This window comes from Diabrotica undecimpunctata, chromosome 7 (genome assembly GCF_040954645.1).
Source record: "Diabrotica undecimpunctata isolate CICGRU chromosome 7, icDiaUnde3, whole genome shotgun sequence".
In the NCBI taxonomy this organism is placed as follows: domain Eukaryota; kingdom Metazoa; phylum Arthropoda; class Insecta; order Coleoptera; family Chrysomelidae; genus Diabrotica; species Diabrotica undecimpunctata.
This window is the reverse complement of record NC_092809.1, coordinates 126,188,591-126,214,882: the sequence shown is the minus strand read 5'-3', so window position 1 is coordinate 126,214,882 and position 26,292 is coordinate 126,188,591. Positions and strand designations below refer to the sequence as shown.

The window sequence follows — 26,292 nt, the reverse complement described above, 5'->3', positions numbered from 1 at the left end:
GTGTGTCAGTTAGGTGAGTATTTAGTCTCTAGTATTCAGCAAATTGTTGCAACTATCGACACCGAAGAATTATGGAGTTATCATAATCAGAATTTGTATTAGAGTTTTCATGAATTTAGGTTACTATCACTGAGTGACTTGGCAGTCATGGTTAAGTCGTTAGATAATAGGAGTAACATTAATGAAATACTAAACTCCAAAATATTAAAAGAGTTTTTTGTAATTTGTGGTCACATTATCTTAAATTTTATAAATACTTCTCTTAGATCATCCAAAATTACAGATTTATTAAAAATCAGTACAGTTGTTCCAATACCAAAAGTTAATAATACTATTAAGGCGGATGTTAGACTATTAACTTCAACTAAAATTACAATCGCTTCAATCTTTGCTCATCGGTTATTTTTCTCTTCAATTTAAACCAATCGGCCCAGATGTAAAAATTACAAAATCGTTTTGTGAGTTTATTACGCGGAATTGTGATAATCACAATTACCCTACTTGAAGTAATTGCAATTTACACATTTTGAAAACAAAAAGGACGGATTCAAGAACCTGTTTTTTGTTTAAGGGTTTTGATCTTTTTAATAAGCTTCCTCAAACAGTTAAAAGTTGTTCATCTGTACAAATGTTTAAAATCAAATTAATGGAACATATTGAAAGCACAATAGTTAGGTAGTTCTTTTTTAGTTATGTTTTATGGCACACTCTTCCTCTTAATGGCTCCTAATGTACAAACTGGAACTGTAAGTTGTGATTGAAGGTAAGCCCTTTTTACCGCTAGATGCAATCAGTAACGAAGACCAGGATTCGTATGTTCAGATGGCGAACTTCTCATGGCTATTAAATGTGTCTTGGTCTACTTTGACTTCGCCATATTAAAATATATTGTTAAAGCTGAGGTACAGTTTCAGCAAGCGGAGGAATATAATTTGTAATTATGTGTCTACGATTGCTGAAATCACAGCGCTACCTATGCAGAATGTACCTGGTTAGAAGCGTGTGCCAAATTCAAAGAAACAACGTCATTCTCTTTTTGAAATTAAAACCATAGTTGGCGCATTAGTGCACATTAGTGAATAAGTGCGCACAGCTACAACCTTCCAGATCTTAGAACTCTTCGCCGTGTGGAAGCCTGACACTCAAGTATAATACCTTCACAGCTTCTCCTGCTTATTGTAACCCTGTATGATAGTGAATATTTCCAACCATCATAAGATACCTACCTCTACCCATCATTCAGGTCTTGATACTCAATTCTATACCCAAGCATAAAATCTTCACTAATACAATAAACCTGTGGAATAAACTACATACTAAAAACAAATGAATGTGAGTAGGGCAGACGGTTTTACATCTTCCTAATATGCCGCCACTCCACACTCAAGGTGTAAAGGGATGCATAGCCCAAGGGAAAAAGTGGGTCTCAAGTCTCAGGCGAATTGGAGAGGAATATAGACTTGGTGGAGCATGAGCGAACTGCTCCACTATACTGAAGAACCGACCAACTTATGGGAAGAAAAATTGTAACAAAAAAGAAGATAAGTATAGGAATATGAAAGTCAGTAGAGGAAAACTGAGGAGAAGATGGAAGGACTGTGTGGCAGAAGACTTAAGAGAGAAAGGTTTACGTGAAGACGACCCGATGTACAAAGGCAACGAAGAGTAAGGAACAGTGACCCCTGAAAAAGGAAACACTAAGGAAGAAGAAGAAGAAGATATTTTAAAGACTATATAAGGCAAAAAATAAATCAACTCTAACGGTAAAAGTTATTTTACTGTTCTACGGAGATCAAGAGAAGAGAAAAGGAACTGAGAAATAGCTACTGACAATCAAATAAATGCATGTTATCAATCCAACCAAAATAATCTAACATAAAAACAACTACAATTTCTTCACATGACTTTTCTTCACATGGACGGTCGTTTTTAAATGGGAATTTGGGAGTCGATGATGAGACAGGAGAAGTCAGTCATATTTTGGTCATCGAAAGGAAACAGTCGTGTGTCTCAAGATAGGGTGTGGTTCGTGAGTTTGGATACCGGCGTAACGAAAAGAAGTGAATAGTTTGAAGAAGGAGATAACAAGTAGATTAAAAGAGGTCCTTGTATCTACCGTGGGCATTTTTATAAAGTATATGTGAAAGTATTCTTACGGCATCAAGTTGACAAAAGGAGGTCCTGGTGTCATAAATAAGTAGCGGAGTTTGGAGAAGTGAATCAGGTGTTTTTTGTGTAGTCTGCAGGAGGTTTGCAGAGACGTAAAGAAGGAGCCGAGGTTCCAAAAAAAAGGGAGATCACATCTTTGAGGAGACTGGACTTTTCTGGGTATGTTCCAACATACAACTCAAGAAGAAAATAAACTGTAAGTGTTTGTACAATTGAATTTTATATCTGTGAAGGATCGTTTCGACATCATGGTCATTAGCATTCAAATTTAAGAATTGAGGTTTTGTTAGGCTAATCAAAAGTTTAAAGTTTTGTGGTTTCTTTTTTTAAGTAAAGAAAATTTTAAGTAAAATTGGTTTTTCACGTAATATAAATGTATGTAGCTTTATAATCTTATTATCATAATAATTTGATTTATTTTCTTGTATGCTGATTGATAAGATAACGACAAAATTTAATAATTGTTTTATTCGTTCATATAAAATAAAGAAACGTAAATCTTTGTAATATAATATATTTGTATTATTATCCTTTCTTCTCTCTCCCGATAAAAGACAACTAGAAAATCTTTTGAATCCATCGAACACAGGTAATATAAGAATTATTTTACTTTTGATAACAGATAAGCTATAATTTTTTTATTGGCTCAATAAACTAAGTTTGAACTCAAAATAAACAATTATAACAATATATATATATATATATATATATATATATATATATATATATATATATATATATATATATACTTACCCTTACTCTGCTTCTGGCACTTTCTACTCCATTTATATCCCCAGATATTGAAACTTGATTGCTTTTTTCAGTAGGATTGGAACGATTGGAATCCGGAAAGTGAACGTGACACTGCGTTTCTTCCATGACTCGTTTAATACTTAAACCTCCTTTTCCAATAATATGGGAATGATCAGTATAGCTTACGTCCATTTTCATTGTTATTCTGTTACACTAAAATGTTTTACATAATAATTTAGAAAATAATAAAATTAAAAGTTATAAAATCAACATTCAAAAGTTAAAAAAAACGTTTTTTGTATTTTTAATACTCTTCGTACTCTCTTATATTTTTCTTCTTTTTTAATTGTCTAGCTCTTCCATGATAGATTTGTTTTTATATAAAATTATCTATTAGTCTAAAGTATATTACTCCTTCTAATCACTGGCTTTGGCTCTATAGGAAAACGTGCTTGCGGATGAAGGCGATGGATAGGGACGACTGGAGAGGAATTCTTGAGGAGGCTATGACCTACGCAGGGTTGTAAAGCCAAAAGGATGATGATGAATCACTGGCTTTTGATTCGGTTATATTTTGTGCGATATATGTTTATTATCGCAGTCGTATATTGACATGTCTTGATGCAAACACTGAGAATCTCAGTACCAGTCCTCAGTTTAACTATGATGAAATTCACACTGAGAGTGCAGTACGGCAAGATAAGCTGATAAAATTTTGATTTTTGCGGTGCACTCGGTATTCTACAGGATATAATAAACCTTAAAAATTTTATTTATTTGTTTTTTGATGATTTTCGTAGTCGTATCCGAAACGTCAAAATAAAAACATGTAATTTTAATTACAATTATCCCAAAATATAAAATATTCAGTGTGAGAGATACCCCAAAAAAGTTTCTGAATAAAAAATATGTTTCACCATTTTATGATTCATTTTTTAAAATCATTAAATAGTGATCAATCAAAAATAGTGACAAAAATAATTACCTTTGTGTCTAGTAAGGTTACGATTCTTTCTTTAGCAGCTTTGACATCTTCCGGACGACCAGCAATCCTTACATGTGGATCTAAAAATTAAATAACAAATCGTTAGAAATCAATAAAGATAATAGCAGAAACGTGCATACAGTCATAATTGGCGTTTAAAAAAAATCCCTGAAGTCATCACCAACACGTAGCACTGTGTGTGGCACAAAACCCTGGGTGGGTCTTAGCTAGCTATAAAACTTTTTCCCACTGACTCGGTCTTCATTCAATCTGTAGTCAAATGGTTGAAATGGAATATTCATTTTTTAGAGATCTGATCGGATGTTATCAGATCACATTCTAAGATGCCATAGTCGCCTTTTTCCTGTGGAACCTCCTCTAAAAGCGGTTTTACTCCTCCCAAAGTTTTTCGTTATGAAGTTTATTTACCCTATTCACTTAGAAAATTAATTTCCTAGAGAATATCATTAAAAAGATCTTTTATTTCTATAATTTATCTAATTGTGTACTGATTTTTGATCACATCGGTGTAGGATAGACATGGCAATGTACGACCCGCGGGCCAAGTGCGGCCCTTGGGTCATTCAATCAGGCTCGCGACATGGTTTTGAGTAACCCCAAAAATTATGCAACATAGGACTGTATTTTAAATGTTAGTAAACATTTTACACAATTTCTCGCGCCTGTCTCTGCAACGGTTTTTCGGAGCTACATTTAAAACAGAATGCCATTGAGTTTAAATAAGCAAGCAGGTTATCACTGTGATGTGTTGGTCAAGTAGTGAAACAGTGAACTGCACGATAAGTGAAACAGAAAGAGTTCTGGGTCACACTGAGCAGTCTGGGCACTGACCTTCTTCGAACTCTGCATGTGTCTGCGTTTCGCACTACCACAGTCCTCTTACCGCGCAATTCATGCGATGTTGATGTTAAGTATAATGTGTGTATTGCTTGGCTAAGTTCGGAACGTATCAGCTGGTACCATTGTAGTTACGCCTTTTCTCAAGGTCCTTGAGCTTTGCTTTCACCATTCCACAATAAATGGACTTGTAAATACTTTTTACCTGTGTGTCTAATTTGTAATAAAGCTGTATAAAGCAAACTACACGTGCCAGTTACGTTGTAGCGTATAATACTGCAAAAAGTAACAAAGCATTGTCTGATGGTAAATTGATAGGATTGAAGTAATCGATAGGCAGCTGAAAGCGAAAGTGTGGAAATGGCTGACATGGCTCAATTACTTATGAAGTAAGAGGTATTGATAAAAACTTTTGTGTTACTGAAGAATTATTGTATGCGTCCAATGCAGGAAACGACAAAAGGATCAGATATTTTTCAAGAACTTAAAGAAACTATCACATCTTTGAAAGTTTCTGCGAGCAACATTTGTAACATTACTACTAATGCAGCACAAAATATGATAGGGGCAAAATCTGGTTTCCTAGGCATATTTAAGGAATCATTTCCTGGGTTCGAAGTAGTATTTCTTCATTGTCTCATACATCATGCAGCCCTGTGTAAATCTGCTCTAGACATGAAACATGGATTCTGTTTTTTATTTGTTCCGTGATTTAATTCTTTTTATCATCATGGCCCATTTTACTCTGTCTGCAGCAGTTCTGAAGAGTTCTATTGTTGCTTTTTCACTCCACTGCTTTAAATGTTTCAACCAGGACGTACGTCATCTCCCCAGTACAATTTTTCCTTCCACCTTCCCTTGTATAACCAACCGCGCGGGTTGGCTATTAAAAATAGGCAGGTAGCTAATAAATAAAAACATTTATCAAAGCCACCATAGAGTAATTAAGCTAAGAGATAAATTAAGGCATGTAAACTTATGTAGCTAGTCAAGCGGTCGCGGTCGACTCGTATTTGCTTCACTGCCGAAATGCTTTAGCGGAAGTTGGTTCGAACCCTAGCTCAACGCATAAAAACAAAAAGGCTAACATATTAAATTCAAATGAATCTGCTACTTAGACTAGAATACGCTGGTGTCTGATCGACTTATGGAGGAGTAGTACGGCAAGATATGAGATTCCATGTAGATTCCTACAGGACAGGCGTGTAGTCCTAATAAATCGTTGTATTTATAAACTGGTATAAAGCATTTAAATATACAAAGATTGATACAGTTTATTAGGCAACTAAATAAATTTTAGCAAAAATATTTAAATAATAAAAATCACGCATGTTCCCGATGTTAAGAAGATATACAATAACAATTTAAATAACAAACTAATCTAAGCAGCTCATTCGAGAACTACTAAATCGGCACGCAGTCATAATAAAAGAAAGCTGTTCATTGAATATCATAAAGAGTATCCACTCTCCAATCACTTTACATGTAATTATTGCTGTTTACCTTTCTTTGATTTTGCTCCAATTTTAAGCTTGTTTGGCCAAGTTATGTATGTGTCTGTATCTTCCATAATTTTTGCAAAAAATACGTCAGCTGGAATGAGGGCCTCATTGTCACCTAAAAAATGAAAATATGTGTTATAGTATAAGTCAAGAAAAGTGAGAATTTTTATAACCAGAAAAATTTAAGCGAATTTTCTATAAGGATCCATAAACATAAAATAGAAACATTTAAAGCATGTTTATTTTAGTCCATAGAACAAGACATGAACCTTACACAACATGGTATGGGATGGCACTTAAAAAAGAAGCACTGAGAGAAAAACTACAAAAATCCATAAAATTCAACAAGGTATCAGGATCTGAATGTAAAGCTACTGTACAAACAAGCCAAGTCAAAATAAAATGTATGTATATTATACATAAATACATTTTACATGTAGTGACTTAGTGGGTGTGTCCTATGCTTTTAATATTATTTTACTTGTGACGTTTATGTATACTTGTTAGCACCGAATTTTTACATGCTTGTCCATATTACTTCTTGAAAAAGGCATAGATTTCCTACTGAAACGTCGAAAAAAATATAAAAATGTCTTAGTATCAAAACAATTTTTTTGAACCTAAGCTCAAGAAAATCCACTAAAAAATATATATTAAGGTTCAAGAACTAAACTCAATATATATATTATATATATATATATATATATATATATATATATATATATATATATATATATATATCTATACAGCCCTTGCTGTCCAATTTTGGACATAGGCCTCCTCTTCGTTCTTCCACGTCTCTCTATTGTAGGCAGTTTATATCCACTTCGGGCCTGCATGTTTCTTCAAGCCATCTGACCATCTCATTTGTGGCCTTCCTCTTTTTCGTTTGTAACTATATGGTCTCCAGTGTATAATCATCTTATTCCATCTGTCGTCTTTCTGCCTTATGGTATGTCCAGCGAACTTCCACTTAAGTTTTGCTATCTGCGTTAATACATCGGTCACTTTTGTTTTGTTGCGGAGTATTTATTTTCTTGTCTAATAGCCTGATGATCAGCATTTGCCTTTCCATAGCTCTTTGCTATTTTTTCCATGTTTTCCTTTGTAAACGTCCAAGTTTGAGAACCATAGGTGAGAACAGGAAGTATACATTGGTTGAAGACTCTTGTTTTTAAATATTGGGGGTATTTTCTATTTTTTAGTATATAGGAAAGTTTTCCTAAGGATACCCAAGCCAACCGTATTCTTCTTTTTATTTCTCCGGTCTGACTTTCTTTATTTAATTTAACTAGTTGTCCTAAATATCCATATTCTTTTACTTGTTCTATAGTTGTTTGTGCAATTGTAATTATTAATTCTTCTGGTTTATGTTAAGCATCATAACATTATCATAATAATGTTATGATGCTGTTTCCCTTTCTCGAAATGTTACAGTTTTTATAGAACATCTTGCAAGAACATATAAGACATTTATGTCAGTAAAGATTGCATTATCTTAAATTATATATATGTATCTGAAAATAATATAAATTTGGAATGGCCCAACCTGAAATAATGCATTAAAACAGCAACAATTGAATCAATAGGTAAAAAGAAACTGATCAAAAATGAAAACACACTTTATTGGACTATAGAGAATCCATCTTCTTCTAAATGGCCTATCTTCTAGATATGTTGACCCATTTTATTCTATTCATAGCAGCTCGAAATAGATCAGTTGACATTAGACTAGTACACTTCCTAAGATTGGCCAGCGAGGATATACGTCTACATCCAGGGCCTCCCTTACTCTCAAAATCTTGCCTTGTAGAATCAACTGTAGAATTCCGTATTTATTATTACGCATGATCTGGCCGCAACAAAGTGCAAACTTTATAAAACAATAAATAATACGCCCTGTGCTCACATACGGATCGGAAACATGGGCAATGCCGACCCGAGATGAAGAGTTACTGCGAGTCTTTGAAAGAAAAGTATTGAGGACCATATATGGCGGAGTAAACGAACAGGGTCTGTGGAGAAGGCGATATAACTTTCAACTCTATAGACTTTTTGGTGATGCAGAAATTGTGAAGACCATCAAAATAAACCGCCTAAAGTGGGTGGGGCACGTTATGCGGATGGATGAGAGTGATCCCAACAAAATAACTATGCTAAACAGGCCGGTCGGAAGAAGAAGAAGGAGGCGACCTAAACTCAGATATCTGGACAATGTACAGGAAGATCTTAGGGAGATTGGAGTGAGGGGCTGGAGAAGACAGACACTCGATAGGGAAGAATGGAAGAATGTTTTGAAGCAGGCCAAGGCTCACGAAGGGCTATAGCGCCAACTGATGATGATGATCTGGCCGAAGTAAGCCAATTTTCTGTTCTTTATGGTGTTAATAGTTTCTTTGTCTTTTGTCAGCCTCTAGAGAATAGTTATGTTACTTGTGTGGTGTATATATGAGACCCTCAACATACGTCGGTAGCACCACATTGCAAATGCCTCTAATCGTTTTATGGCATCTTGTGTAAGGCTCCAGATTTCTACTCCATAGAGGGCGTCACTAACTTCCAGAGAAAAGATATCCATAAAGGAACATGGAAAATACCAGGAACTAACGAAGCCAATCAAATTGACCATATACTCATCTCAAAAAGATGGGCAACAGACATAACTAATGTCAGAACGTATCGCGGGGCGAACTCTGACTCAGATCACTATCTTGTATTGGCAAAATTACGGCAGAAAATAGCGACAGTAGCAAAAGGGAAAAATATTCAAATCAAAAAATGGAATGTCGAAGGATTCAAAAGCGCAACAAAGAGACAAGAATACAGAAATGCTCTCCAAATAAAACTCAATCGAACTAGAGAGGAAGATACTGCAGAGGAGGAATGGAGACAATTAAAAACAATTATAACGGAGTCAGCAGAGGAAACTGTCGGAAAAGCCAAAAGACAAAGAAATGCGGAATGGTATGATGATGAATGCAGAACTGCAGTAGAGGAAAAAAGGCAAGCTAGGCTTAACCAACTTCAAAGAAACACAAGAAATAGCAGTGAGATTTATAACGAAAAAAGAATACAAGCGACTAGAATATGCAGAAGAAAGAAAAGAGAGGCTATAAAAAAACAAGTACAAGAAATCGTAAAGCATAACAACAGACGCGAAAGCAGAAAATTCTATAAATGCATAAAAGAAAGCACACAGTCATTTAGACCAAAACTAACGATATGCAAAGACAAGGACGGAGAACTACTAACAGAGAAGCAAAAAATTATAATGAGATGGAAACAATATTTCGAAGAAAATCTAGATGCAGACAACGAAAATGATCAGAACGAGACAATATATTATACGGCGGAGCTGCACATCGAAAATCCGAGTTATGAAGAAGTAGTTCAGATAATAAATAAACTAAAAAACAATAAAGCACCAGGAACGGACGGAATTTCGGCAGAATTATTAAAACATGGAGGATCCGAACTCTGGGAAAGAATCCATTACCTAATAACATTAATATGGAAGAAGGAGCAAATGCCAGAGGAATAGACAGTTGGTCTCATACAGCCAATATATAAAAAAGGAGATAAGAGGGAATGCCAGAATTATAGGCCAATTACATTGCTAAATGTAATATACAAAATTCTTTCTGGTATAATCTATAATAGATTATTAGAATACTCCGAAAATATAATTGGTGATTATTAAAATGGATTCAGACCAAATAGAGCCACTACAGATAACATATTCATACTAAGAACGATACAAGAAAAGCTTATGAATACGACATAGACCTATATAATATGTATATAGACTTTAAACAAGCTTTTGATAGTGTAAAAAGAGACAGAATGCTGGAAGACCTTTGTAATCTAGGTATACCTAAGAAATACATCAGCCTCATAAAAATGACGTTGCAGGGTTCAAAAGCCGCAGTCAGAGTAGATGGAGAACTGACTCCCCTGTTTAACATCAACATGGGAGTAAGACAGGGAGATGCCCTATCAACCATGCTATTCAACCTAGTTCTTGAGGCAGTCATCAGAAAAACCAATATAACCGGCCATATAAACACCAAATCTGTACAAATTACTGCATATGCAGACGATGTAGCCATCATTAGTAGGAATAAGCCACGACTAATGGAAGTGTTCAAACAAATTGATCCTGAAGCAAGAAAAAGAGGTCTCAAAATAAACGAAGCAAAAACGAAGTATACGACAGTCAAAAGAATAACTGACAATGAAAATAATATCACAATAGACAACTATACTATCGAACGAGTGGATGCCTTTACATATCTCGGCACAGAAATCAATCAGAAGAACTCCGTAAGTAGCGAAATTAATGCACGTATTTCCAGCGGGAATCGTACATACTATGCTAATAAAAGATTGATGACATCGAAATTATTAGACAAAAGAACCAAAATGACTATCTACAGAACACTGATTAGACCCGTAGTAACCTATGGATGTGAAACTTGGGTAATGACGAAAAAAGTTGAAACCCAACTCAGGACATTCGAGAGAAAAATACTGAGGAAAGTATATGGCCCGGTACAAGAGGAAGATGGCACATGGAGAATCAGGAGAAACGACGAGGTTAATGAGTTAAATGAAGGTTATGACATTGTAAAATTTGTGAAAAGTCAAAGACTGTCATGGCTGGGACATGTGCAGAGACAAAACGATGCAAAAACAACAAAGAAAATGTTACAATGGAAGCCCATAGGAAGGCGAAAAAAAGGAAGGCCCAGAACGAGATGGTTGGATGACGTGGAAGACGACCTGAAAACAATGAACATAAGACAATGAAGAAGAAGGGCACAAGAGAGATCTGAATGGAAGGACATAGCCAGACAGGCAAAGACCCATCCAGGGTTATGATGCCAAAAGAAGAAGAAGAAGAAGAGGGCGACACTAAAGTAAAGACGTAACATCGAATCGGGCAGAGAATTTTCCTAAGGCTGTTTAAAGAGCTTCTGGCTTTTTCAATATGAGTTTTTATTTCGTAGCTGTACCTGGTAGATAATGAGAATGAAATGTCTGTCCTAACTTTGTTGTCGCCATAAAAAATAATTGCGCAAAATTACATTCTCTCTTACTATTGTGGAATATAATAACATAGAATAACCGAACACGAACACACGTGTGTTCGGATGTCCTCTGATAATAATATAAATGTTTTGTTTCAATTTTTTAACATCGGGACAGCGCCTACGCAGTCCCGACTACCAAAAATTACGCGCCTGAGTTATCCGTCAGCCTAACCGACGTACAATGCAAATTATGGGGTGCATTGTGCATTGGAATTGGCTGAGTTACAGACGGCATAGGAACTTTATACGTTAGTAATTATTGCATTGTGATCGTGTTGTTGCTCACTCCGAACTCCGAAGTGAAACTGAATCTTAGCGACAATAATCTCCATAGTATGCTACTGGTGACATCTACTTATGGGTAGAGCAAGCAGACCAACAAAAAATCAATAATAGAATTTTTAATATCTGAGACTATCTAAAATATTATAAAGATGTTACATCGACATATTATAAAGTTTTTACTTAATTTTCCTCATTACGTAGAAGAGAATTTCGTTGCCGTAAATTGGGTGTAATTGAATGAGTTTAATTAATAAATATCAATAATACGATAGGGCATACAAGTCGATTTAATGTAATCAAAGGAAATATGTATGCGTATAAAGTCATCACAGAAACGTATCTCAATATGCGCATATGCGTCTATATTCTTTGCTAGAACTCTTGAAAATACAATTTTCAAAATAGATGAACAACAAAACGAACTGATTCTTATTTAGGGAGTATTAGGTATTAATAACTTGGACATATTATTACAAATTTTAAATAAAACCTGAAAACGGTGTTAATATTTTTGAGATACGTTTCTGTGATGATTTTATTTACGGATATTTTCTTTGATTGCCTGAAATCGACTTTACACCCTACCATATTATTGGCATTTATTAATTGCACTCATTTAATTCGAAATTAATAATAAAACGCATAATTAAACGAAATTCTCTTTTACGTAATGAGTAAAATTAAGTTAAAACTTAATGTCGATGTAACAAGCTTATAATATTTTAGGTATTAAAAATTAAATTCTATTATTGATTTTTTTGTTGTTCTACTTGCTCTACCCATAAGTAGATGTCGCCAGTAGCGTACTATGGAAATTATTGTCGCTATGATTCACTTATACCTCGGAGTGAGTAACAAAAGGCATACTTACCTGGCGTAGGGGTTACCGTGATCAACAAGGCGGTTCCCCCAGGGTGAGGCCTTTCCATTGCACATCGGTTAGGCTGACCCCTGCGATTATCCCTAATGCGGATAACTCGGGCGCGTAATTTTTGGTAGTCGGGACTGCGTACGCGCTGTCCCGATGTTAAATAATTAAAACAAAATATTTATTATTTATACTACATAATGAGTTAATGATTAATAACTGACATTTTTGTACAATTAATTTTTATAGAGACAAATGACACAGTGTTCCCAAACCTACCGATAAATCGGTAGATCTACCGATTTCGACGTTTTTCTACCGATCTACCGACTTTTATATTTTTATATATATATTATAAGAGACAAAACAATTTTTCTTGCGATACCTGTAATTTGCATTGAGCATTTTTGTGTATTCACGAAACCGCGTGAAAACATTCCAAAATTTATTCTTAAATGATACCTAAGCGGTACTTTACAAAGTACATGATGTCATAAAAGCTAATAATACAATAAATGAATCCAAATCCATTGTGATCCCGACCGCTTGGTTCTGGGAATTTGTCAAGTTAGGAGACCTAAAACCGGAAAAACGCATAGTTAATCTAAGCTTCCGAGTGCACCTCACGAAAAAACTCGGTAGTCTGTTTGTTGTATAATATTTCCTTGTAAAAGGGTTTTATACTCGAGTTTTCGGTTCTAGGATAAGTATTCGATTCCTAGTCAAAACTTTCTCGTTTTATGTTCAGTATCTCGGTTCTCATTTTTTTATTTTATTAAATTTAAATGAATAAACATATTTTATTTTTTCTTAAATAAATGAATTGCAAAACATTATTAAATTTAAACAAAATATTATATTTTGAAGGATCTACCGATTTTACTCCACAATCTACCGATTTTTTAAAAAAATTCTACCGATTTTATTTTTTAACGTTTGGGAACACTGTGGAGACAACAAAATTAGGTCAGACAATCGCTATAGTCACTATGCGACATGTCTCAGGATGAGAAAAAAACACACTCTTCAGGACATGACAAATTTACCAGTTCGCGATAAATAAAAAGTAAAGTAATTCGTTTCAGAACGAATCCTTGAAAAAAATTAAGTTTTGGTATAAAAATATAGATTTAGGTCAAAAATAACGGCGCCATTGTTTAAACGTCGATTTTATTCTATACAATACACGATATAATATACTAAATAGAAGTGATCTGCTCTTTCTCTCCTTATTTATTGTAAATTATTGCGAAACGTAAAAACAAACGGAAGAAACGCAAACAAAGGTGTATTGAATGGTTGCAGAGAAGAAATTTTACCCATATAATAAATTAAAACATGAACCATCTAACTACAACAATTTCCTGCGCATAAACGAAAACGAATCAGGGTACGACGAGCTACTATCACTTGTATCTCCCTTTGTTACAAATAAAGATACATAAATGAGAGCAACTATATCCCCACATGAAATACTGACGTGGTTTCGTTTGTCTCAGGCTCTATTTCTTTCAATTTATTCACTAATTTCCTGTATCTGTCTTGTTTCTATAGTGGGGATATAGCTGCTCTCATTTGTGTATCTTTCTTCTCAATCAAGGGAGATACAAGTGACAGCAACTTTTTGTACATTGATTCGTTCATGAGCAGGAAATTGTTATAGTCAGATGGTCCATGTCTTAATTCATTTAAGGAGATTGATATGGGTAAATTTATTTCTTCAGTCTGCAACCAATCTTTGCGTTTCTTTCGTCTGTTTTTACGTTTCGCAAAAATTAAGAAATAGGGAGAAAAAGAGCAGATGATCCTCTGCAGAATAGTGAACTGACAAACTTGTCATAGTATACCTGAAGAGTGTGTTTGCTCTTCATCCTGACAGGCGAAGCGTGTACCTGCCAGGTGTGTACCTGATAGTAATGAGTGTCAGATTTAACTTTGTTAACTCCATTAAAATTAATAATTGAGCAAAATAATTATAGTCAAACTTATACCTACGTACACAGACTTGTGTACGTAAATTATAACTTAAAAATATCAGATAAAAAGGTCGAAAGCTTTGGCTTTTAAAGGAAAATAGGTACCCTATATAAATAAGATAACAATAAATGAAGGGCCTGGAGAACAAGGTCCTAAGATCACATTTTTAGGATCTGATATAAGTTATGAAGGAGAAAAAGACATTACTAACAAGTTTTGTGGCACAATATAAAGAACATTCCAAAATAAAACATGAAAACAAACAAAAATTAAATTTTATAAGGTAAAACAGTACCGGTTTTAATATAATGGTAGTGAAATTTGACGGTTTCAGAGTAAGGAAGCCAAAGAATACAATCGACCTAAATGAAATTTATAAGGAAAAAATAAGGATAAAATAAGGATAAATAAGGACCAAATCAGAAATAAAGATATAAAAACCAAATTAAAATGTATTCTCGATGAATAACATAATACAACAAAACACGTGAAAATGGAGAGAACATATTGAAAGAATCAATCAAAATAAATGAGTATCACAAGTTGTAAAATATAAACCAAGCGTAAGAAGAAACATATAGGACAGCCAAGAAACTGATGGCAAGACTGAAAATGGCACAGGCTTGAAGTCTAAAGATATTATCAAAATGAGTTAAACATAGCTTTGATGGAAATAAAGAAAGTAGAGATTTATTAAAAAAGAAGAATTATGTTACAAAGTTACAAAGAATAAAGATCTGATGTAGGATATATCTACAATAATAATATAACATACCTGTCAACATTTGTTCCAATTTCTTTCTGTCGACCCTGAACCGTTCCTGATGCAGGTCTGACACCTCCTTGAGTCCCAGCTTCGAAAGAAGGTCTCTCAATTCCTCCTTGGAGTCCCAATTCGAAGTCCATTCTGAGGTAGTAGTACCACATTCTGATGCTTCCGAAAGGGTATCGGAATTTTTATAGACGTCAAGTACTCGATTCGGTAAAAAATTGCAGGCCATTTTTTTATTTTATTATTTTACTTTTATAAATTTACGCGTTACATTCAAAAGACAAAAATATTTATATAGTGAGTTTTGTTACCTGTGAGTTTTTGCGATTGCGATAACTTAAAATTTGAGTGCGTTTTTAACTCTCGGTGACTATTGGAACGCAACTAAAATGGTAAAAATTTATTTTAATCTATTTTGTAGAAAATTTTTTGTCTGGTAGTGTTATCAGGTCTTTTTATTAGGCTTTTTTAGGGCCAGACTTGTGATTTTGTTTTAATAGACATGGAAGTAATTAAGTTAAACAGAAGAACCTGAAATAAACTGCTCACCAATAGTAAGGGATATGGCTAGAGTTGCTAGAAAATTAAAATGAATATTCAAACATACATGGGAAATATACAGAGTATACCCAAAGTCTTGACACACCCAATTTTTTCCTAAATGAATGGTCCGAATTGTACAAAAACTGGGATACGCCTATTCTGAAATACTGAGATTTCAAATTTAATGCTTGCAATGTTGCCAGATTAACCATTTTCTAATATTATTGGTCACTCTGGTTTTTTAAATACAACACTCTGTATATTGTATTCTTATTGGAATCCTTAACTCAATACGAGTTCAGCTGTATGTAACACTTGGTATTTAATTTAGTCACGAAGTTCAGAAATATAATACTTCTCAGTGCCAAATTGTTTTGGAGTAATTTAGTAAAAATATAAAATGCTGTGATTTTGACATTAATTCATAAATCTAACAATAGCTGGACCTTTATTAAAAAGTTTTGTAAAATAAATTGTATTAACAGCTCAAGCTGACAGTTGTTTTATGTGCTTTAAAAGCTCTACATTAAAGATGGTTTTTAATGAAAAACAGCCAATTCCTGTTTTAGTAATGGGCTCGGACTACATCCTGATGGGCGTACAGAGGTTCCTGCGATAGAAAAAGATCTAATGTCGCTTTGATTAAACTGAACGAGTAAAAGATGACATTCGACCAGGTAGACCAAAAATATAAATCGCAATAAAACTTTAGATTTAATGCAGAGTTCCTTTGAAGAGCTGCATAAATACACTGCGAATATAAAATTAGGGTCACCCCGTAATTTAAATATTTTAGAAATTATTTTTTTTAACTATTTTCGGTTATAACATACAGTTCCTGCTCAATTTACTAGACTCATTTAGCAAATTTTAGTTTTCTGTGTTTTATAATCAATTATAATTATAACAATGTTAGCTATAAGTAAGAAACATAACACAAATAATAGTAGTAACCTTTTTGCTTATTTATTGAACAAAAACAACGTAAATTATTACAATATTTTACTATAACATTATTATTTTGTTAAGCCACCCTTGGCTTTAAGCAGTGCAGCCACTCTCCTATAGAAAATGTCACACCGAGAGTGCAGTACGGCTAATATAGGAATGCACAATTGCCGGATTTCACGCCTTGTGCTTGGCGATACAAACAGGTCCAAGTGGTAGTCACAGAACCGTACCCAGATCTCTACGCCGGGCTCTGTTATTTATTATAAAATAATATATTGATAAAATAATTGCCTTCAGGTAGCCAAATAAGAGGCATGGATTTGAATAAAAAGACCTTAAGTTTTTAGCGAGAATTTTATTATAAAACTGTATACTTTATTAAACTAACAAATGTATTTTAAATTACATTTCTTGATAGCTATAAATATATCGGGTGGAACCTCCGGTAACTCGATTTCCGTGTACCCAGCCCAATATCCAAGAAAAATTTTTCTTTTGTAAATATGTGAAAAATTATCAGGAACCGGAATATCGAAAAAGCTTTGCACATTTTTTAATCCCGGCGATGTTATTAAAAAAAACAAGTTGCGCACTTGAATCACTGCTAAATTTTAACACCTACTATGAAATTTTTTTTTTGTGAAAATCTGAAGTGCAGTTTTTGTCCTTAATAAAACATAATGCAGTCTCGCATTTTTTACACACAACATAAGTTTACCTAGTTCCTTGGCATAGCAACCTGGTAGTTTTCAGCGAAACCTTGTGTTATTCCATATGGGATAATGGTTTTCCTTGCCCACACTTGACCAGATGAGCAGGTATAAGGTTTATAGTGTAAGTTATTTAACATTATATTATATTTATACTTTATTAAACTAACAAATATATTTTAAATTACATTTCTTGATAGCTATAAATATATAGGGTGGAACCTCTGGGAACTCGATTTCCGTGCACCCAGCCCAATATCCGAAAAGCCCATACTCTGATTGGACTGGTAAATGCATTTTATTGGTTATACCGTGTAAAATAATCGAGGTTACTCACAGATATTCAATTAATTATACTAAAGTCGTCCTCTACATCCGAGATGTCGGATTCGCTTTCGCTACTCTCCCCTGTGTTCGCGTGTATTATCAATTGGTCTACGTCATCTTGCAGGTTGTCCGCAGTCCACATCTCAGTTTCCGTTTTCTCAACAACATGAGTGACATAATTGCGCCAATTTTGCTCTGACGCGTGCGAAACCGTCGTCGATCAACTGGCGTACCTCGTCGTTTTTAAAAGTGGTATTATGGGTACCTACATATCGCTTAACTTGGTTCCACACCATTTCTATAGGATTCAATTCGCAGTGATATGGAGGAAGCCTTAAAATATAAACATTATGTTGTGAAGCATACTCATCAAGATGATACTTATCGTATTGATCTTTGATCTTTAAAAGCACGCGCTGCTTCTAATAGCTCGGATTTCAAATAACACTCCTCGAAAAAAATGTCTTTTTCCACTAGCCATTCCTTGATTGCAGCTTTATTCCAGGAATTGTTAGGGAATCTCTCTTTACGGAAGTGGTACGATGCATTGTACATTACAATGACTTTTCTGCGACCATTATTTGGTAAATTTGATATTAATGTCTCCTTAAACCACGACTCAAAATATGCGGCATCCATTTCATCGTGATAGTCGCCATCATTTTACTTTGCTAGAAAAACACGCTGTGTGCCAGGAAGGAAACCTCCTGAAAAACCTGCATGCAATAAAACATATCGTGGACCTCGTTTAGTAGGTGCTTTTAAGCCAGTACTTAAACCTTTGAGAAAAGCATCACGACTGTTTTGTATCGTAGTATCGCACCATTCGTAATTTATAGATTGGCCAACATTAACCCACGATTGGTCCAAATATATGATATTGCAATGGTCTTTTCGCAAACGTCGTATAGTTCTCAAATAATTATGGCGCCAATGAATAATATCCTCTCGCTCCACCATGATGCTTCTTCGGCCACGTTTCTTATAAACAAATCCAATATCTTTCAGAAGTCTGTATAAAGTAGAAAGAGACAACGGCTGTATATTCTCATTACCTTGTATGAAGTTATGTATATGCTTTAAGAATGGCGGCAAATTTTTCATGAAAAATTCACAATGAACAATTCTCCGTAGAATACTTCTTACACCCTCGTCATATGTGAATATTCTAGAATTTGATTGACACACTCGTTTTTTACGTTTTTTTGGCGATTTCAACGTTCCACTCTGTTCTTTTTCTTTTTTGAAATTGTAAATGCTTCTTTCGCTAACACCAGTCATCAACGAAGTACGTCTTACAGCAGCACTTACATTAAGTTGTTCCGTATTTTGTAAAAAACACAACACATTTAACACTACGAGTTTAGCGCAACCGTTAAATAATTCACCGGATTTAAACTTATGGGACTCCATGCTCTCTGTTGAAACTCGGACTAAATTTTGAAGTGTAGTTTCGTTTTCCAAAAGCACTTTCACCCCCTACCCATCCTTAGGATGGGTAGGGGGTGAAATAGGGGAAGCTTGGAGTTTATCAAATACTAATTATGACAAACAAGTTTATGGCCATATTTAGGTGATTATGTTAATGATGGTAATTTGTAGCAGAAGTTCTACAAAAGAAATGAAGACCTATTTATAGAAACAACATAACTGTATTTTTAATATTTTACATACAATAGAAAAAATCTAATTTCTATGAAAGAATTGGAAATTTGAATATTATATATAATATCTATAAATAATATAATTTCCAAGTTTAAAAATTCTTTCCTAGAAATTATGTAGGTTTTTTCTATTTTATGTAAAACATTAAAACTACAGTTATTGTATGTTGTTCTTGTAAAGAGGTGTTCAAATATTACTCTTATGAATATGATTCAATTGTATATCTCATGTTGACGTTTTATATGCAAAATTCATAGTTTTCGTGGTCAATAACTCATCAATGCCTTTTTATTCTACTGTATACGTATACATGATATAAAATATTTTACTCGTACTGCCGCCAGATGCATTTTATCCAAGCCGGTCCTGTGAGACAATGAGCAATCAACAGCTGGAGAAAACCGACAACCCTGCGCGTTTATTCTCCATAAGAAAAGCATTGCCGTATCTTACCCGTACTGCACTCTCAGTGTGACATTTTCTATAGACATGCTGTATATGCATTTTCCTGATATTTTTTTTAATTTTCGGTGTGATTCCAATGGAAAATAAATATTTCTATCAACTGAACTTTATTGGTAATTATTTGCTTGGCTAACTCTCTTTTTAGGCACTCCCAGACATTTTCAATGGGGTTCATATCTGATGAGTTGGCGGGCCATGGTAAGAGCGGAATTTCTTGTACTAATAAAAAATTTTTAATACTTTTAGCCGTATGGTAAGGTGCTGCATCCTGCATCTTATGGTTGTTACCAAACCATTCATTCACTTGTGGAACCAATTTTGTCTGCAAAATCCTTTTATATTGGTATTGTCGCATGGTTCCTTCTATGACATACAAACGTCCCATACCTTTGCCACTAATCACCGACCATATTATTACTGAGGTGAAATGTTTAATTGTATTAATTGCTCCTTTTCAAATTTTTCCTTGGATGTCTTTGGACAAACTGGGCCTTGTCATCGATAATTTGAAATGTGGCTTCATCTCTTAAGCAAACCTGTAAAATTTAAACATAAATTGTACATAACACTACACTAAAATGTAAATATATGTTTAAATTTATGTTTATTACATTCTGCGCTTGCTGGATAGCCCAAATTTGACGAAGTAAGTCTAAAACGTTAATTAAAAAAACTTTTATCATCCATTAACTTCGAGTTTTTTATCGAAGTTAATCAATGTTTCTTCATTTAAATAAAAAAACGTTTCTTGGCTTATTTCAGATGCCCCTGATGATGCTGTAGAAAGCGAAAGTACTTGGGCAAGATTTGATTATTAAAATTGTGCTCGATATTTGCCTTTAATTTTTCCAAAGTTCATTTATTCGAGCATTCAACCTTATATCTATTTCTTAGTTGACCAAGACCAAATAGCGAAACTGATCACCTCCGGAGTCCATACAATGATAAAGGTTTGTTCGAAACGTTCTTGCACATTCCGAAACATTTGAGGAGTGATTCGTACTTCGTAGGCATTCGTTGACGTAAATCTTTTACAGATACGAATGTCGTGGAAAATTTTTGTCCAAATATTGACGAATAAGTAAAGCATAATGCGAAGGAGTGAGAAAGTAAAATCTTCTTCGAATGATATATGGCCCTTGCAGAGACAGCGTGACAAACGAATGGAGGGGCAGATACAATAACGAGCTAGAGTCTCTATTCGGAAAAGAAAATCTAGTCAGATATATAAAGGCCAGTAGACTCAGATGGGCAGGGCATGTGATAAGCAGTAACGACAATCGCCTTATAAACAATGTGTTCTGGGAAAGGCCAGAGGGAAGAAGGTCTGTAGGGCGGCCTAGAAAAAGGTGGAAAGATGCAGTCAAAGAAGATCTACAGTCGGTTCACAATTTGTTGATAGCTCACTACAAGTTTAACCCTAATTAGAAAACTGAAATACAGAGAGGATAGGTAATACGATATAATAGTAAAAACCAACCTAAAACGTTTTCGTTTAAGACGTTTTCGACTAACCCACCTTATATCTGAAGGAATACAATACCTTATAATCCTATTACGGGGGTATTTTGAATGGTTAGAGATGAACGACCAGTGTCGTAGAGTATATGATTGAAACATTTATTTGAACTAAATAAATATATTTTTTAAATTGTACTTATGTAAATTGTGTTTTTTAATAAAACTTATTTATTTTATTCAAAAATAAAAAGTTTCTTGCCATTTGTAGAAGATACATTTATTTAATTAAGGAAAAAGGCGTCAAATGTCGCCTGGCAAAATTTCCAATGTGTTTTAAATGTATCCATTATTTTCGAATCCGGAGAAAACTAATAAATATTTTTGAAAAATTTAAACGCAGAATGAAAGATTACATTATTACTCAAGGCAGAAAGTCCCTGAAAACTTCTTCAATGTTTATTTTAATATGTTATGTAACAGGGGTAAAAATAAAAGAGAAAATATAGTATAATTTTTAATTGAAAATATTGCATGCAAGAGAACCTTTTTATTTATTCTAAAAAATATTTCATTCTGCCTTTAAATTTTTGAAAAATGCTGTTTAGTTTTCTCAGGATTTGAAAAAAAATGGATACATTTAAAACACATTGAACATTTTGACAGGCGACATTTTGCGCCTTTCCCCTTTAATACCTTACGATTACAACTTTTATTACTTACCTTATATAATTACGATTAGAAAACTATTCAAATTCAAAATAAATAGGATCAACTTCGGAATCCGAGTCATCTTGAGGGTTAATAATTAGCGGTTGTGTCTCTACGGTCGCATCAATTATGTTATCAAAATCCCACATTTTTTGTTCTTCTTCTATTACATGCCTTACTGCATCTTTCCAGTTTTGTTCTGTAATATGTTGTAAAGACTCGTATAACAATTCACGTACAGCTTGTATTTTATATAACGTATTTTTTCTAGCCACATAACTTTTCATTTGTGCCCAAATGAGTTCAATTGGATTTATTTCGCAGTGGTAGGGTGGAAGTCTAAGGACTGTAATGTTTCGCCTTTCCGCCATTTTGTCAACTACGTATTCCTTGAACTTAGATTTGTGTTGCCGGGCAATTTTTAGAAGTTCTGCTTTTACCATTCCATCTTCGTAAGGCAGATTCTTATTCCGCAGCCAGTCAAGAATATCCTGTTTCTTCCACGCAGTCTTTCTACTAGTTGTGAATGATAAGGTGCATTATCTAATACTATAATTGAATTTGGTGGTATGTGTTCAATCATCTGCTCAAAATACTCTTCGAAAACATCAGCTGTCATCTCCTCGTGATAGTCTTTAGACCAACCTTCCATAAAGGCTTGCCTGGAGCTTAATATATTTTTATCTGACCAAATTTTTTTTGGAGTATGACCTGAGTTTACCCACGTTTCATCCTGGTAGAAGATGGGCCTTCCTTCAGCCCGGAATTTTCGTATGGATCTTAGATAATTTCTTCTTCAACATATTATCTCCTCCCGGTCAATAAAAAGTGATTTTCGGTCTGATTTCTCCCACCGGAAATTTAATTCTTTTAAAACCTGCCACAATTTAGTTCGTCCGATATGAGGCAAATCCGGGTCGTTTCTAACTTCTTGTAAAATTTTGTTTAGGTTTGGTATTTCTTTTTTGAAAAAAAAATCCATGAATTTTCCTTCGAATACCATTTTTGGGGTAGGGGCCTGCGTAGCGCAAGCGGTAGGATGCTTGCCTCGCAAGCCGGTGGTCCGGAGTTCGAATCCTACCGCCGGCAAGAACATCTAGACATTTTAAAAATGTCTATAGGCCCCAGGTCGACTCAGCCTGAATAAAAATGAGTACCTTGGGTAAAACCAGGGGTAATAATAGACGGTTGAAGCGTAGCACTGGCCATGTTACCTTCCTTGTATACCGTAGGCCCTAGATATAGCAGACTACCTTGCTATACTCCCAAAGCCGCGACAGCGGTATAAAACGGGAGACTATTATTACCATTTTTGGCAAATTCATCAATTTCAATAGGCTTTTTCCCTCTCTTTAAGTGTTCGTTTGTGTTTGGGTTAGCTATACCGTGTTTTTTTTTCTTTCTGATAGGAACCTATATATAGTTGACTCTCCTACGCCAGTCATGTTGGCACAACTTTCGACTATGTTGCGAACAGTGTTTGTGGGATTCTGAGAAACCAGAGCATCGTGAACATTCAGGACAATAGTCTTCTCTCTTGGTGAATAGACAGACTTACTGACTGTACGCAACAGTACCGGTGTAAAACTTGATGATGTTGATGATGAAGCCATCACAAACAATCCAACAAAACGAGCACGAGCGAAAGGTACGTATATGTTCGTAGGTATATGGAATAAAAAATCACTCACGCACTGCATATAATTCGCAAAAGAAATATTCGAGACGCTAATTACTGCCGTAGACGCGGACACACCGACGAGCCGTAAATTACATGCGATCAAAAACGTACTAAACAAAAAAATTGTTTTCGTTCGTAATAACTTCACCCTTTTAAGTTAAGTTTCGAATATAAACTGAACAAACGAGGCACGTGGCCAAAGCATACCCATTATATTATTAAAAATCTGGGGAAATCCATCCTAATTATCTTGCAACGAATAGTACCTTCGGATATGAATTCCAGGTTTTCTAGTAAAGTGATTAAACGCGAAGATTAGTATTGAAATATCCAAAGAGATAAGGTATTCTTATTTACAAAATTGTTAATGGTTAAATTCTTATTTTTATTAATATAATATAATTACATATAATTACATAACATTAGCCGTGAAAGTTTTAATTGTTTTTTTGCTAAATATATTAGTATTAAAATATTATTAATATTATATATATATACATATATATATATATATATATATATATATATATATATATATATATATATATATATAACAGTATTAAAAAATAATATATTATTATTTAATGAATAAACACCTCAGGAACGCCTATGGTTTACGACCGTTTTATGAGTTTGAGGCACATTTCGTGCTCTCAACAATTTATGAACGGAGAATAGAGAAAATGGGAGTGCGACAATGGGAATTACTGGCACAGGACCGACAAACATGGAAGACAATAGTAAACGCGGCAAAGACTCACGAAGAGTTGTAGCGCCATTGATGATGATGATGAATGCGAAGGAGCACAGTCCTGTTGAAAAATCAAATGATTTTCACCATATTGTTGATTGTTTTCAATAATATCAGTCAAGGCAGAATTAATCACGTATTCCAGTAATTATAAATACATTTCGCCAGTCAAATTGCCTAGTAAAAAAAAGTAATCCCACAAGTCAAACAGCAAAAATACCAGCCCATAAATTTAATTTTAAGGTTGCTGTATATGCACCTTATAATAAATTCTGGGGTTGTAATCAGACCAATATCGGTATATACGACGGTTTAAAAAAAAGTGCATTCATCGGAAAAACAAATATTAAAGCGAAATTGTGGATCGGTAACTGTTAGCTCACTGATTATTTCACAAAATCGTCAACGGCGCGGCGGTCATAATCATCTCCAAAGTTCCTGCGTTAAGAAGATATTATATATGGATAGAATTTGTTCTTCTTCCAAATGGCTTGAACGCTAGTTCGGTTGATTCCAGATCCTATTTGTCTTGTACTTAACATGGAATATAGGTAAACATATTACAATACTGCGACTACACTAGGTCCATTAACTACAAGCTCCTCAGTTTCTCGTTTTTTATTACCCAAGTACATTCCCAGCTTCCTGAAATTTTTTTACTAACTCCAAAACATAATTCCTTCTTCGTATTTATCTTGACGGCGTTCATTAAATTGTTAAGCTGTCATACTGGCGCATTTATTCTTAATAAAATATAACGAAACGCTATCTAACCTTTTCAGAATAAAAAAACCAGAGTAGTAAATTCTTAAATACTAGAAATTAATGCTTAAAACTGATATTCACAAGAGAATCCTTAAATTAAAATCTAAACCATTGGCGTCCACAATCAACTAATTGAGCAGTTAAATACAATTTTAAGTTTAAAAGTCTTTTTAAATAAATAAAGTGGATTTAATTATTCTTTTCTCAACTTTTTTTTTTTAGGGGTCGCTGTTTCTTCCGCTTCTTCGCCACTTATTTCTGTCCATCGTGTATTCTTTATTTAAACATTTCTCTCTCAAGTCCTCTGCCATATAGTGCTTCCACCTTCTCCTCGATTTTCTTCTGCCTCTCTTTCCCTCAACTTCTAACAGTTCTATCCTTTGTCCCACATAGTTCTTATTTCTATGTCTGACGTGACCAAGCCACTGCAGTATTTGTTCTTGAACCTTTTTTGAGACTGTAGTCACCCACTTTCACTTTCCCTAATCACGTCGTTCCTGATCTTGCCCCTTATAGTCTTACCCAACGTCTACCATAAAATTTTCATTTCAGCTACCTCCATCTTCTTTTCCTGCACCCTCTTTATAGGCCAAACTTCACCGCCGTACACATACACCAATGCATGCCTAACTACACTCTTGCATATCTACCCCTTCAACCCTTTACCACTTTTTCGGTCAGTTATACCAACCAGCCAGTATTTTGTGAACAATTTCTCGATCTAGTGTACCATTTTCCTTTATGTAGGAGCCAAAATATTACCTACTCGTCCTAGTTTTTCCCCAAGCAATTCTACGTCCCCCATCATTCCTGTTTCTCCTAACCATCTATACTCCGTTTTTCAGCTAACCCTGAGTCCTCAATAGCCCTTCTCCAACCCTTTAACTTCTCGAGCAACATTTATTTGCTCTGCTCCACTAACACGATATCATCCGAAAAGAGCATTGAGCAAGGATTCCCCTCCCTTACCTTAGTCTGTTGGTACATCCATAACAAGATTAAA

At 34.5% G+C, this 26,292-nt stretch overlaps 1 protein-coding gene and 1 non-coding gene across 3 annotated transcripts in view; one reads left to right on the top strand and one right to left on the bottom strand.

Annotated features, from left to right (window-relative positions):
* Positions 1–26,292, bottom strand: part of BicC (protein bicaudal C) — a 635,428-nt gene that overhangs the window by 71,659 nt on the left and 537,477 nt on the right. The window contains exons 1-4 of one of the 2 annotated variants that reach the window (XM_072538137.1): positions 15,266–15,657; positions 6,269–6,382; positions 3,908–3,987; positions 2,923–3,135 (exon numbers count right to left, since the gene is read on the bottom strand). The exons of the other annotated variant lie outside the window; for it this stretch is intronic. Coding sequence (XP_072394238.1) covers positions 2,923–3,135; positions 3,908–3,987; positions 6,269–6,382; positions 15,266–15,491 — 633 coding nt within the window. The 5' untranslated portion in view covers positions 15,492–15,657. Of the gene's footprint in view, positions 1–2,922; positions 3,136–3,907; positions 3,988–6,268; positions 6,383–15,265; positions 15,658–26,292 lie in introns of those variants that run through there. 2 annotated transcript variants of the gene reach the window in all.
* Positions 12,509–12,671, top strand: LOC140447067 (U1 spliceosomal RNA). The gene has a single exon (XR_011951566.1). It is a non-coding gene; the product is annotated as a U1 spliceosomal RNA (small nuclear RNA).